This window comes from Castor canadensis, chromosome 3 (assembly GCF_047511655.1).
Source record: "Castor canadensis chromosome 3, mCasCan1.hap1v2, whole genome shotgun sequence".
NCBI lineage: Eukaryota > Metazoa > Chordata > Mammalia > Rodentia > Castoridae > Castor > Castor canadensis.
In genome coordinates, this window is record NC_133388.1 from 166415720 (window position 1) to 166431276 (window position 15557).

At 35.4% G+C, this 15557-nt stretch overlaps 1 protein-coding gene across 9 annotated transcripts in view; it reads left to right on the forward strand.

Annotated features, from left to right (window-relative positions):
• Oxr1 (oxidation resistance 1) overlaps positions 1–15557 on the forward strand; it is a 365513-nt gene that overhangs the window by 236693 nt on the left and 113263 nt on the right. The window contains exon 1 of one of the 9 annotated variants that reach the window (XM_074069048.1): positions 8314–8347. The exons of the other annotated variants lie outside the window; for them this stretch is intronic. Within the exon in view, the coding sequence (XP_073925149.1) occupies positions 8329–8347 (19 nt within the window). The 5' untranslated portion in view covers positions 8314–8328. Of the gene's footprint in view, positions 1–8313; positions 8348–15557 lie in introns of those variants that run through there. 9 annotated transcript variants of the gene reach the window in all.

Below are 15557 nucleotides of genomic sequence, written 5' to 3' on the forward strand. Positions count from 1 at the left end.
ATTGACAAGGCAGTGAAGGCCATGGTTCTTGCTTATTCCTGAAATCTCATGTCTCTCATCTTTCTTTACCCTCACTTATCTTATCCTGTCTCATACCATGCTACAGTTACCCTGGCTTTGGGCCATCTTAAGTATCTCTGCCTTAAACACTTTCTCTTTCCCCTGCTCCCAACTACTTTTTCAATACATAATTGTGTTTACCTGACTTAGTCTTCTTTTAAATCCCAATTTAATGACATCCTCTAAGAAATATTCATGACACCCTAAGTCTGGTCAAACCAATAATTAGAAGAAAATTTAAAATAAAATAATAGGGTAATTATGAATACATTTGTTAAACTAGTGTAAAGCATATGTGTATTCATTCAGTCAGTAAGGTTTTCCATAAATATTTATTGAACATATATTATATGGCTGGAAACTTCTGGTTGGATCAATGAATAGGTACTATTGATCTTTTACAATATTGGTTTGGTTGTAGTACCTCACAGTGATGATTATTCTTAGTACTTAAATGCTACTAAGATTGACTGATCACAAATATATAAATGAATAACATATTGGCCTGGAGGCATAGCTCAAGCCATAGAGTACCTGCCTCACAAATGCAAGTCCAAGTTCAAATTCCAATACCATCAAAAAATAAGTATCAGTTCGTGGTTAGTGTCATGAATTAAAAACACATAAGAGGGTATGCTGCCCTAGGTACAGCAATAGTTGGAAGATCTCTCCAAGAGGTATATGAGTCAGGAACCTTATTAAATCAAGGTCAAATCAATGTGGGGAAGAGCATTCTCAAAATACAGGAACTACAAGTGGAAAGGCCATAGGCAAGGAGCATGCTTGGTATGTTCAAGGAACGGCAAAGAGGCCGATCGTACGATCAAGAAGGTATTGGTGAAAAGTTCTAGGGCCAGAACTTGTAGGGTTGAGTAGTGAATCCACTGAATCTACTCTCTTGGCTCTAATTTACTCTGGGTCTCAATTTCAATTGTCCTCATAATTTTCTGTGTGAATTGGAGAGCACAAGCTGAACTTCAGTTTGTGGAGAGGAAAGGAAATTTGGGACCAAAGCCAATGGAAGGAAGAGCCTCTCTCAAAGTTATTGCCTAAAGGATAAATGAGAAAGAATTGGATAGAGTGTGGAACCACAAGCACAATTAGAAAGGCAGCAACAGTTGTATCAAAGCATTTGTCCTACACAAACCAGCAGTGCTGGTCAGACAGCTTTGAGGGTCCCTCTCTTACCTCTGCCCTTTTCCATCCTTCGCCATTCATTACAGTTTCAAAATAATGTAGCCAACAGCTTAGTTCTCTTCCAGCCATAAGGTGCCTTTGAATTACAAAAGTGACTTTTGTCAGAAAGTGCATTGTTTTTCAAAAAATAAAATAATGAATCACAGTTTTCATACCAGTTTCCAGGCAGATGGCCTAAATAGACCAAATGTAGTATTATACACCTCCATACAGTTAAAAAAATCGAAGGGCTGTGGGTCTAACTTAGTGGTAGTGTATGCTTAGCATGCATGAGACCCTAGGAATGCAAATAATAAGATAAATCACTCTGTTTTTTAAATAAAACTTCCTTATTTCCAAGATTGACCTACACAACTGAACTATTTTGCAAAATATGTACTCCATTTTCTTATTAATCAGTTTCTCATCATTTCCTTATTTTCACCGTTCATTTCTATGTATATGTTCTTTCTTTTGTCTCCTAACTGATATTCATAATCTTTTAAAGACTGCCTCCCATTTGGGGGGAAACAATTCTGATAAGAATATTCTTTCAGGATTGGCAGCATGCTCATGTGGTAGAGCGCCTGCCTAGCAAGCACAAGATTCTGAGTTCAAATCCAATAAGAAAGAAAGAGAGAATACTTTTTCAGAGCTGGGCCAGTGGTTTATGTCTATACTCCTAGGGAGGATCTCTGTTCTAGGCCAAGCCTGGCAAAAAATGTTAGGAGACCCCAACTCAATGCAAAAATGTTGAGTGTGATGATGTTCGCTTGTCATCCTGGCCCTGGTGGAAAATGGAAATAGTAGGATGGCAGTTCAGGCCAGGCCAGGCCAGATGTGAGATGCTATCTTCAAAGTAATCAAAGCAAAAGGGCTAGAGGTGTGGCTCAAGCAGTAAAGCAGCTGCCTTCCAGGTGTGAAACCCTGAGTTCAAACCTAAGCACTGCAAAAAAAAAAAAGAGAAAGAAAGGAAAAGAATACTTCTTCAAATTATGTGAAATAATGTAAACAAATAAGATAGAAGAGAAAGTAGAGAGGAAAAGAAAATAATGCACATAAAGCATGTAATTCATGTCCAGTGAAATTTTATAAGGTAAAACATTTAAAAAAGTATACACTATTAAATAGTCTTCAAAGCACCATTGATAAACACATTTTAATCAAACATTATCTTCACATCATTCTTTTTGGGTATAATAATCTTCATAAATATTGCACAACTTGTTATGTTTTTAACCATCACCCATTTTTCTTCTTTAGTATATGAGCTACAAATCAAGTTCAAAACTATTTCTCATTATGATCTGATGATTTTTCCTTACTTCATTTCCTTTTTCCATCTCTTTTGTGATAGTGTTGAATTTTCTAAATCAGATTGTTAATAAATCTTTGTTTTCAAGTGTTGATCATAATTCATTTCTGTATTTCAGTAATGTTATATTAACATGTCTTATCTTGACCTGGTGGAGAGTATGTGAAATGCCAACACATACTTTTTGTCCATTTAAGGTTATATTTTTGTTCAAGAAGCTATTTAAATCAACATTAATAGCAATATTTTAATGCAAAGAGTTACCTGTAAACTTTCACAAAACTGAATTAGACTTAAAGAAGTAGAAATAAACAATTTTTGTGCCAATACATAACTTACAACTGAATAGTGTAACACCTAAATATAGCTTTCCCAAGTGCTTATTAAGTAAATATATATAACTGCCACATTTTTCCAATCAGTGCAAAAAACTGCATATTTTCTTTGCCAGTTTCTAATACTATAAACTAATTTCAAAATACATTTAGCAGCATTTATGGAAATAATTATAACTATCATAGATACACTCCATTTTTCTATTAATATCCCATATGAAAAATGAGGCAAATGCAGTTTTAAAGTATTTCTTTTTTGCCAGGTGTGGTGTCTCATACCTGTAATACTAGTTACTCAGGTGGTCAAGATAAGGAGGATCATGGTTTAAGGCTAGCGTGGGCAAAAAGTTTGGGAGATCCCATTTCTACCAATAAAAAGCTCGGATGTGATAGTGACACCTGTCATTCCAACTACCTGGGGAACATAAATAGAAGCATGGGTCAGGCCAGCACAGACAAAATTTGGAGACCCTGTTGAAAAAAATGCTAAAGCAACAGAGTTGGGTGGGGGTGGCTGTAGTGGTGGAGTGACTAGCAAACATAAGGCTCTAAGTTCTGAGTTCAAAACTCACTACCATCAAGTATATTTCTTTTTTAAAGTTCTGGTATAAGTAGTTAGAAATAACTAGATTTGGTGGTTAAGATGTCCTAAGTTTTCTTCAATGTCTTGATTAAGTCCTATCCATTACCCCTCACCAAAAACCTTTTATGTTTTTTAACCAAGATAGGACGTAAAAGCCACAAAATAAGTGAATTGTTGTCTTTGGTGCTTGTATTTTCTATTTGATTGGCAGGCTTGGCCCTCCCTATAAGATGAATGTGCTAATCTATACAATTTTTGTCTGGTGCTAAATTGGTTCTCCACCTAATATCTCTCTTACTACCACTGTTGTCATATAACCTGCAGTTCCATAGCTAGAGATAAATTCATAACCTTAAAATCGTTTTATTCCTTAAAATTAGCATATACATACAGAATAATTGGTTTCATCATGACATTTTCATACATCAATAGAATATACTTGAATCATATTCAACCCATCTATTACCATCTCTTATCTCTCCTTTCCCCTCACTCTCTTTCCATAGCCATATCCCTAATAGTCCTCTTTGACGGCCATGTCTTTTTTTCTTTCCTCTCTACAGTCCATATATGAGAGAAAACATGTGATGCTTGTCTTTGTGCGTCTGGTTTATTTTACTTAACATGATGATCTCCATTTTCATCCATTTTTTTTGCAAATGACATTAGCTTGTTCTTCTTTATGGCTGAATAAAACTTCATTGTGTATATATTCACAGTTACTTTATCCATTCATCCATTAGTGGAACCTAAGTTGATTTCATATCTTTGTTACTGTAAACAGTGCCATGATAACCTTAAGAATGTAGGTGTCTCTATAGTAAGCTGACTTTGATTCCTTTGGATATATATCCAGAAGCTTGCATGTACTTTTATGGCTCTTTCTTCATAATGGTAATTTTAAAAGCTAGCATTTATTGAGAACTTATTACATGCTAAGTCTTTTCTGAAGTATCTTATAGGTATTAAGTCATTTAATTCTCAAAAAAACTCTATGAGGTAGAAAATATTAAAACTATAGTTTCACAGGTAACAAAACTGAGAAGTAGGTAGATCAAGTAATGGAGGAACAGAGTCTTGAACCCAGGCAGACTGTCTCCAAGTAGGCAGTACTTGCCCTTAGAAAAGCATCAGCTGATACCTCCCAGGAGGAGCAGGAGGCAAGATGACTACTTAGTGCAGACTGCCAAGAAATGTAACAGAAGGGAAGAACAGGATGGAAAATGTGCTTCCTCCTTAACATGAGAAATTTTCCCCAAGAGGAAACCACAGAACTTTAAGGGACTTTTGCCTTTAGTCATAAATAAAGCTCACAAAGAGGAAAAGAGAAGAAAATAAAGTTTGCATTATGCAATTGATAAATCACCATTATAACCATTTAGTTGCTCAAAAACATAGTTGCTCACTAAACAGTATTAATTTTTATTACATGCTACTTGATTTGTTTAGTCACCAGACTAAAGCTCTTATATGCAAGCTAAATATATAGGAATTTTGTGAGCTATTTATTTTCCATGAAGCCCAACACATTTTATCTGCCCTCTAAATATTAGTCAATTATAGTTGCTGCTGTGAGCACTTCAAAATTGCTTGTAAAAATCACTTGTAAATATCTACTCTTATCTCCCAACAAAAGAGATAAATCTTGATAATTAATCTTTTTCATAGAGCAAAGGTATGTGTTTTCTATGGACCAAAGAAGATTGTTCTTTCTTTTCTCCCATTTCCTGGAAAACTTTGTATCAGAACTGGTAACATTCATCACTCAGCACCTTGACCACATTTGTTTCCTGACTTGTACTGTGAGGGAAGGTGTTCTTTTGGTCTTCTGTACAGTACATTTTGATGAGTACACTGCAAGTAAAACACTTATCAGGTTAAGGCTATATCCTTAGCATTGTAATGTTATGTTAGCAAAAATATTTTTATAATCCTACCTGCTAATAATTAACATCTGTAAAAAACAAGAGAAAGAAAGGAAGGAAGAGAGGAAAGGACAGAGGAAGGGAGGGAGGAAGGAAGAAAGGGAGAGAAGGTTGGGGGAGGGAGGGAAATCTAGTTTGAACAAACTCAAGCAGATGTATTTAATCAGATTTATCAACAATTACACTAAGCCAGCAGCCAGTCATGGTGGTACATGCATATAGTCCCAGGGCTCAGGAGGCAAAGAGAGCAGGATTGTAAGTTCAAGGTTAGACTGGGCTTCCTAGAGAGAACCTATACCAAAAAACTAAGGGTTGGGGATGTAGCTCCACAGTAGAGTGCTTGCCTAGGATACACAAGGCCCTGGATTTGATTGTTAGCTCTGCAAATAAATAAATAAACCAACAAACCTAGACATAGAAAGGAACATTATCATAAATTGGTCTAAACTAATCTAGAAAAATAATCTAGAACACAAACTAGAGGAGATTTAGAAGCAGTGGCACTCATGACCACATTTCAGATGTTCTTAAATCAGAGCTTCTTAGCAGCCTACATCCAAAACTGATGGACTATTAGCTAATAATCATCAGAAACTATGTTCATAAGAGACTGTCTAATGTACAGCTCTAAGCATGTTTAAAAGGTTGACTTGGTGTTGCAAAATCTTGAAAGAACTAAACTTACGTGTCCTGTGACATAAATCTAGTTCTCATAAGATACCTAATGAAATCAAATAAAAGCAAATGACAAAATTCTGGGACATATGTAGGTTATGTAGATTTGGTGCACGTGTAGATAAATAGGTATAGATATTTACTTATACAGGGATGTGCCCTCTCTCTGTAACAGGTGTGTTTGATGTGTGTGTATGTGTGCGCCAATGTGCGTGGTTTTATAGCTCTTATTCACATCAAACACAAAGCAAACATAGGTAGTATTACCATCTATGTGAGATGTAAATATGTAAGCCTCATATTTGTTTGCTTTGTTTAGAGTGTTGTTTGTATTCATTTTTTTTTCTTGTGTCATGAAGTCTTGCTTTTAGAAGGAGCTAATTCATTATTGCTTTCTACCTGCTGCCATTGTTTCTCAAGAGTCTGCAGCTATAATGAATTTTTTGAAGCTGAAAATCAGAGCCTTTTGAAAACCACTACTACCCTCTCTTTTTCCTCAACATAGAAAGCTTAAGGAAATACTATGCCATTAGTTTTCTGTGCATACCTAGCTCAGCAAAACTTTGTGAAGAAGCAACATCTCCCAGGATGATTGTATGCCTAACAAGAGAATAGCAAAAGATGTACTTTGTAAATTATAAAGCACTACATACCTGTAAGGCATTAGCATTAATTTAATGTGGTAGAATGGCTTCTAGTATTGGAATAAGCTAGTCATACCATTAAGGAAATGGAAGTTAGTATCTATTAAACATCTACTAAAGCATAGTATCAGGAATTTAACTTGAAGTTTTACATTGGTTCTATTATTTATAAAATAGCATGCATAAAGAATACTGCTACATATCTTAGAGCCAAATAAAAATTCTGTAGTGGATACAAATGCAGCTCTATAGAAAAGATAAGACACCATGAGCTTTAATTTGTGAATAGATCATATTTCCAGTTTATACAATTTCCCTCTAAAAACAAATTAATTTAGTGATGTATTTCATTAGTCAACAAGCAGCTTATTATGGAGCAGTCAAAACTTGTCAAAGACATTAAGTTTTGTATTGCATGCAAAGTTTTATAATGTTACTATTATCCAGAGCATGAGTGTTGTGAACTGTAGGAAATACAAACTTCATTTTATTTATGATAATTCCCCATTTCTTCACAATGTACTAACTCTGCGTATAGTTTATAATGACTTGTATATCTTTTTACCTACCCCAGGGCATTCTGTTATTCACAGACTTGCTGATCTTTACCTACTAAGTTGATGCTTTCTGTCAACTGATCTATTATATGATCACTTCACAGGTGTGAACTGTGATCGATCCTAGTTCCCAAAAAACATGCAGTATTGCATTATGTGTACATATCAGTGCATTGACATTGAAAATTCTCATAAAAAATGTGATGGCAGGGCAGAGTCAAAGGAAATACCCATCAAAATCATCTCTAGGGCTCCAAGCTTAAGCATATGAACAAAGTCAGAAAGAGCCAGGCTATAGGTGCCACCATTCATTTCTACAGTGCTAACAGAGAACGCAGAGTAGGAAGAAGTCATCTAGGAAGTAGAGAACTGTTACTATTCTTATCCATTCATCCAGTTACTAACTGTTCACTACTATGATAGGTGTGGACTCTCTTCTTGCCCTGATAGGGAAAAAAAAGAAAGAAGGAAAATGACAATAATGTATGAGTTATACCATTGATGATGCAGCTGGAGATTCAGAGGGGACAGGGAAGTTAAACTTATGTTCTAACCATGGTTATCAGGATCTAAATATCTGTAAAGATATAAAACAACAACCTGCTTAGTACCCAGCTTATCAAAACCACTGCCTGTCAGTGCTATAGGGATTATAAAATAGAAATTTGTTAAAGGTACCATGTCATTCATTTACTTTAGGATAAGAAGCTGCACAGAACTTACATTTTGAGTTGTTATCTCACTCCATGGTAGACTTCACAGGGTCAATTTAGTAACATATCATGCAGAGTGTGCTGCAACTGTTTGCAAAGGGCTCAGTGAGCCAAGAGCAAGTCCACAAAGGGCAGGTACAGTGGGTTGCCTGTGTGCAGAAACAGAAGCCTCTGGGTCTTGCACACTGCTACCAGGGTTCAGGGACTGGGCGGGAGGAGAGGCCACTCTCCCAGTAAGGAAGTGTAATGTTACCCAGGCAAGTACACAACCCCAAATTCTTGTCTCCTCCTCTGCAGAGCAGAGCTATTGCTAGCTGAGCAGGGTTTGAAGGGAGGACTTCAGAAATGTTCTGCTCACGTAAAGGTATGTGTAAGTGCTCTCAGCTTTAAACAAGGCATTTTAGAAAGTTCAATAATGAAGACTTTAGAGGGCTTGTTTTGTGTTATATTTTAAAATCTAGATTAGTTGTATGGATCTATGACAAAACAATTGGAAGTTACCTAGCTGCTGCCTAGTGAAAGGGACTGTCTGGTAGGGGTGCTAAATTCTATCAAAATACTAAATCTAAGTAGAATATGTAGAAAAAGATTTTAGGTGTGTGTACATTATTTCCTTATTATTTATTGCAGAAGCTGCTGCTAATTATGATTCTACAAGGAGGTGCTCCCAGAAATAGATGAAGATGTAGTGATTTTAGTCTGTTTCATGTCCAATTGCTATTTGTAACAAGTCTTTAGTGACTATTTTTTATTCATTCACAGAAACATATCTGTCATTAAGATTTCCATGTTTCCTTATCTTGTCTTTAACTAAAAAGTTCTGCAGAACTAGGTGGTGATAGTGATCAAGTCCCATGCTCTTTGATTTTATCACCTCTGTATTCTGGGCTTCACAGACTGGTAATACATTTCATTAAGGTTCTCCTAACCATCCTCTTAAAAATCTGCCTAAATGACTTTGTTTCTCCTTAGCATTTTATTATTTTAAATTCTCTAGACTACAGAGAAACAGATAGGAGGTACTTCCCCTCCCTTGCTTTTTTTTTTCTTTTTCTTTTTAAAATTCTTGGTCAAACAAGCCAAAATAACATCATTGATGGATCGACCTGTATTTTTAAATGGAAGGAATAAAGATATAAAAAGAACTGAGGCATGTAAGTAACCTCTTTGACTGTTAATGGCATGCGGCAGATGGAAATTCATTATTGACTTTTAAAAATGAAATTGCTCGGCATTATTATTTATTTATGGTTATGTCTTTCAAAAGAAGTAATTATCATTAACTAGCTAGTTTTTTCTTGATCACAAGCAACTTTGTGACAACATCATAACGTATACTATAGCTTACCACTTAGTCATGAAGAGCAATGATGTTGCAGTATATTATCCCTTTCAAATTTGTAATAAATTTATGATCATTATGAACAGCTAAAACATTGAGTGTTTTTTTATTTTTATCTGGGTAGTTTCAGAAAACAACCATGTCATATCATGGACAATGTATTTATGAAATTCCCATTGCAGAAATAATAAATAAGCAATCTAATTTCATTTTTCCAGTTCAGCACACAAATACTATGATGATAATCCTAATATCTACAAATTCCCCAAGTAAAATACTTAGGTGACTGGCTTTAGTTTAAACAACTCTTTAATTTTAACAACAAATTCTAAAGCTTTTAAGTCACTGGGGAAGGTGACACCCAGTCACAACAAAATTTAATTTCTAAGAAATACCAAATAATCAGTTACACTTAGTTTAAATCCAAAAGGTATTAAAATTGTCTTCATAATTTAAAAAATAAAAGTGAGAAAATCTTCAGTATTAGACATGAATCTATGGATGTTACAAATATGTATGAAATCCCTTTTTTAGACTGATGTTTTAAAGCTCATTTCATGTGCAAGACAACATTTACATTTTCTAAGATTAAGAGTTTTGATATGGACTGGATTTAGACCACTTTTGTCTTTTAGTGAGGTTCCTAGTTAAGTCAGATCCTTTTTTCCCATTTTCCCTACCTCTCCTGCATGTCACACTCCCTTCCCCCAGCTGCTTCCTCATTCTTACTCCTTTCCTCATGATGTCTCATATCCCCCTGACACTTGTATACTCAGACATCTTTTTGCACAAGTGGGTCTATTTTTTTCAACAGTGGTCATCACTGTGAAACTGAAGAGTAGCAATGAATATTTCATTTGTAGCACTTAAGCTTCTTCATCTAGATTGTGCACTGTGCTTTTTTTGTACCCATCCAGAGGCACTTAATAAGTGCTTATTGATTATCTATTGGTTGTATTGGTTTTGAGAACTTTCATGCCCTCTGCAGTTATTAGTACAGTATTTCCTTGATTCTAAGATGTATCTTTTAAAATATTTTAACTTTAAAATCTAAAAACACCATGGCAGAAATGGTGTATCATGATTTAATTTGCAGAGATTTGAGGGAATTCTTGTTTTCGTTGGTTTTTTCTTTCTTTTTTTTTGTGGTCTTGAGGATTGCACCCAGTGCATCCCACATGCACTCTCCACAGAGCAACATTCATAGGACACCCCGCCCCTGCTTTAAAATCTTTCCTAGTTATGCATTACACACAATCAGTGGTACCTTTGGTTTGATGGAGTACAGAAGTAAAAAATAAATAAATAAGCCTATTATTTGCACAATATACTGAAGACTGTGCATTTACATTTAAACTTTTTAAGAGGTTTTTTTTTTTTTTTTTTTTGGTAGTAGTGGGGTTTGGTGCTCAGGGCTTCGTGCTTGCTAGACAGGTGCTCTACCACTTGAGACAAACCTTCAGACCAATTTTGCTGTGGTTATTTTGAAGACAGGGGTTGACATTTTACCCCAGGCTGGTCTAGACCATGATCCTCCTATTTTACACTTCCTTCCATAGCTGAGATGACAGGCATGCATCACCATGCTCAGCTTTTTCCATTAAGATGGGGTCTTGAGAACTTTTTGCCTGTGGCTGGCCTGGAACCACCATTCTCCAAGTATCTCAGCCTCCCAAGTAGCTAGGATTACAGGCATGAGCCACTGCACTTGTCTTCTTTTTTTTCTTCTGTGGCTTATTGTAGTCAATTTTGGTTTCTCTTCACTGCTTTGCTCCACCCTGGCTTCTTTGCACTGTGGTTCTACCTGTTCTTAGGCCAACCATCACAATTGAACATACTGGAAAATACTCAGAGAATATTATTTGTGATTTAATTACCAGCATTCACTGAAATGAAATGGTAAGAGTACCAGATTTTGAAACTGAAAATCTAGGTTCAAGTTATGACCCTGCTCCTTAAAACCATGTATATTAAACAAACAACCCGATAGTTGTTCTCAGAATTTCCAACTATACACCTAAAGAACTAAAATAATATAATTTCTTCATCACAAAAATTGCTAGGAAAACTTGTAAAAGACTATTGTGCCAGTAAAAATACTGAAAATGAAAAGTATATGACAGCACTTATTAAACCACAGAGCTTTAAGCATTAATGCTAAACAAAACATTAGGAAAACTTAGGTGTGAGTGAAACGTTGGCAAGAGGAGAGAAGGAGAAATTACATAATCCATTCTAACTAATGCAAGTAAATTTGACATTTTTAATTATCATTGAAACTGATATGATCCATTAACTGTATGAATTTAAAAGGAGAACTGTGAAATTTGTCTTCAGAGAACTTTCTGTTCATCAGAGCCTATCTATTCCAAATCACAGTGCTGAATGCATGCCAGTCTCTGAGAGCTTCTATCCTTTATTGAATTAGCAAGCCACAGCCCACAGCACCTCCGTGTCATTAAAAATGAAAAAGCTTACTTAGATTCTCCTATTCCTTTCCTATTTTTGCTCCTTCTATTTACGAAATAACACAAGCACATTTAGCAATGGATTTTGCATCACTAAAAAAATCTTAGAACAAGGTGCGTATTTAGGGGTTGGTATATTAAGTTAGGCTTTATCCTGGTTACTTTGCCTCACGGAATCATTATGTAACAAAATTTTGTCTAACTCCTCACTTTCAGAGGAAAAACAATGGAGAGGAGGTGGCAACAGTCAGTGTTCTTTATGTGTTTTAGTTGCTTGCTCAAAGCATCTAAACCTTACCTTATTGTTTATAGAGTTATCCATAAAATCTGTGCATTGTGACACAGTCTTCCCTCTCACAGGAAGAGTTATAGATGTAAACTAATGCCTACAGGGAAAAAAAATACAAGTCATAACATCAGTTGCGAGAGGACCCTTCTCCCCGGTTCCAGATATTTATGGAGGGGAAATGATACAAGATTAACTGATCTTGTATCATATTAATATAAGATCATATGGGATAAATCCCATAACTACCTTCATAGTCTTTTCCTGCCATAAGGAAGACTTCAAATATTCTCAGTTTGAAATTTCATTTTATAATCTTGCCAATGAAAAATAAATTTCATAAAAGAACATAAAAACCACTGCCTAGAAGCCAATATTTTTTTTTCAAATAAAGAACAAAAAAAACTGGGTAGGACATTTGTATGTATTTGAGCATTCCATAGTACTTACTTTTTATTATATTGACTTTCAGAGTTTTAACAACATAAGTTAAAAATAAATATTGTTGTAACTTCAAAATACTAAATATTTTAATGGTGCTTCAGATAGTACTGCTGAATATAAATCCCATTGCTGCAGTGACTATAAAGCACAGATTATATTTTAAAAAGTAAATGTTGAGTGAGAATGATGTTTTGGAGGATGGTGATACTTTTGAGAGGCAAAAGTAAAGAAGGATGTGCTACCTTAAGACATGTGCAGGTAGAAAAAGGAAGCTGAAGGAGAGGGAATTCTTAGTCAGTACTCAGCTATATTTACTAATGGAAAGTCTTTCAGTATCTCATTTAGGCCACTTTATTTCCCAAAGGCAAAAATTATGACTGAAACATGAACATTTCCACATTTAATAATATACTGGGATTAAAAAATTCTCACCTCAATTTATTATTAACAATAGCACACACATAAGGGTTATTTGTTACTAAGTACTATAGAAATGCTCTCTGTGTTGTTATTATTATTACTCATTAACATATTAGCACAATCTAGCATAAGGATATATTACTGGTACATTAAGTTGTATTAGAATTTTAGTTAATAGAAACACCATTTTTCTAGTTGTTTATACCAGAAACAGCAGTGTTATTCTAGACTTTTCTTTTGCTTTCTCACCTCACAACAGAGATTCTGTTCTGTTGGGTCTATTCTTAGAATAAATTCTGAATCTGTCCTGCTCTTGTCATCTGCACTGCCTCCTCCTAAGTCCAGATACCATAATCTTTCCACTGCATTGTGGCAATAGTATCCTCACTGGTGTCCGACCTCTGGACCCTTGCTCACCCCCTTCAAGGACAGTTTTCATTATGGCAGCTGGAGGGCCATGGTCAAAACGTAAAACTCACTGGTTATTCCTTTACCCAAACTCATTCAAGGGCTCCTGTCTCTCTATTAGCAATGCTAGTCCAAAGGCCTACCTGACCAACCTCTCTCACCAACACACCTTTTTCCTATAATCTCCCCCTAATTTCTCCAATCCTACCACACTGGTCTTCTTGCTGTTTCTTGAACACCCCAGGACTGCTTATTTCTCAAGGCCTTTACACTCACTGTTTTCTCCCTCACATTCTTCAGATCTGTAGTGAGAGGGTACCAACTTGTCAGTGAGACCCTCCCTGTCTACCTTACCTAAAACTTCAAATCTCCCAGTCCCTCAGCAGATCTCTGCATTTGTTTATTTTCTCTTTTGCAGTCATACTAATGTGTATCTATCTTCCTTACTGGAAAGCAAACTTTATGAAGATGGAATTTTTGTGCTTTTGTTTTTTCATATTCTATTCCATGTACAAGAGCAGGGCCTGTTGTGTAATATGGCCTTAATAAATATTTGTCAAACTATACCCTTAAATCAACACTATTCATTAGGTGTAATTGTTACCTCTATTTTACAGATGAGGAATTTAAGGAAGAGAAACATTAAGAAATTTATTCAAGGACAAGCAAGCTAAGCAAGTTTCAGATGTAGGATTCAAATGAAAATTCCTGATTTGTGTTCAAATCCTTTTACAGTATAGTTTATCTTTTAAAGTGACTGAGCAAATTAATCTGCAGAAAATAGCAACATGATTTTCTTCAGTTTGGTTTCCTTCCAGTTAAATTGAAAAAATCCATTGTCATCTGACTTAGTGTACTCAGACAGCAAAGCTTTTTCACCTCTCACTTTTTATTTTTCTAAAAAAGAGATATGAGGGTTTTTTGCACAGTGTAAAGTAACATGCACAAGGTAAAAAAAAGTTAATGTTAAGAGAAAGATATGAAATGGAAGCATTTATTTATTGCCTACTATATTCTGTAAGGAAATGCTGAGACTATGTATTCGGTAATCCAAATGTGAGTTTGATGAGAGAAACAGATACCTACTCAATTAAAATTCTGTACTCCTTTATGTGTCACAATGGGGTTATGAACAGTTCTAAATTGGAATTCAGAAGAAAAAAAAACACTAAGAAAAGCTCTGGCAGCTGAAAGCAGGTCCTTGAAGAGCAGGTTGTGGAACAAGTAAATAATAGTGGAGGACAGGAATTTAAGAACTCAAGAGTGAAAAAAGAGTTTCTCAAAGAAGTGGGAGAAGGCCAGAGATAGATGTGACTTCCCTCACAAATGAAACTCACCAAGAAAGAGGATTTTAAAAAATTTTTCATATGTAAAATAGACATTTTAGGCAAATTCCTTATCAGGATTGTTGAATTTAAATTATGAAAGGATATCATTACTTAGCCAAAAGCATCATATAGAAAATTTTCAAGTTTCCAGACTATTTCAACCTTTTCTTTCACAGGGTGCAAGCTACAGGGAATTACCAAACCAGTAAGTGATTATTGATTGTCTAGTATGGTTATATTATGACCAATTTTAAGGATTTTCATACCCTCTGCAGTTATTAGTACTATATATTTTTTTCTAAGGTGTGTCTTTTTAAACATTTTAACTTTAAAAATCTAAAAGCACTATGGCAGGAATTGCTGCCTTTGCTAACACCTTTGGCCAACTCTTCAACTTCCTACATTTAACAGCAGAAATAAAAATATCCTGAGCCAGTTTAGTGTGATTTTCATCCTCATGTGCATTTCCTTACCCACCTTATTCTTCTGGAGAGTCAGGTTTTCAGCTCATAATATCTCTGATTTGACAAGGTCATACTGTACTTCCCAACTGTCACCCAAACCCTTGACAGTACAATCTAGCTTAGTGACAAACTGTTTAATCTCAGGTCCTTGGGAAGAGGGCGTAGTAGTAGTCTTTACATCAATAATCAAGCAAAAAGGAAATGAGATGTTCAGATAGGAAATGCTAAGAAGAAAATAGTTACGTGATCACCCAAGCTGTAGTAGGTAGGCAGTGGTGTAATTAGCTTGGATAATGATGAGGTTGTGTCTGGGAGGATATCATTAGAGTTAAATCCCAAATGATGTGAAGAAGGCACAAGGATCACATAGACTAGCTAGCCAGGTACAGAGAAAGGAGTTGGAAATGAATTTTC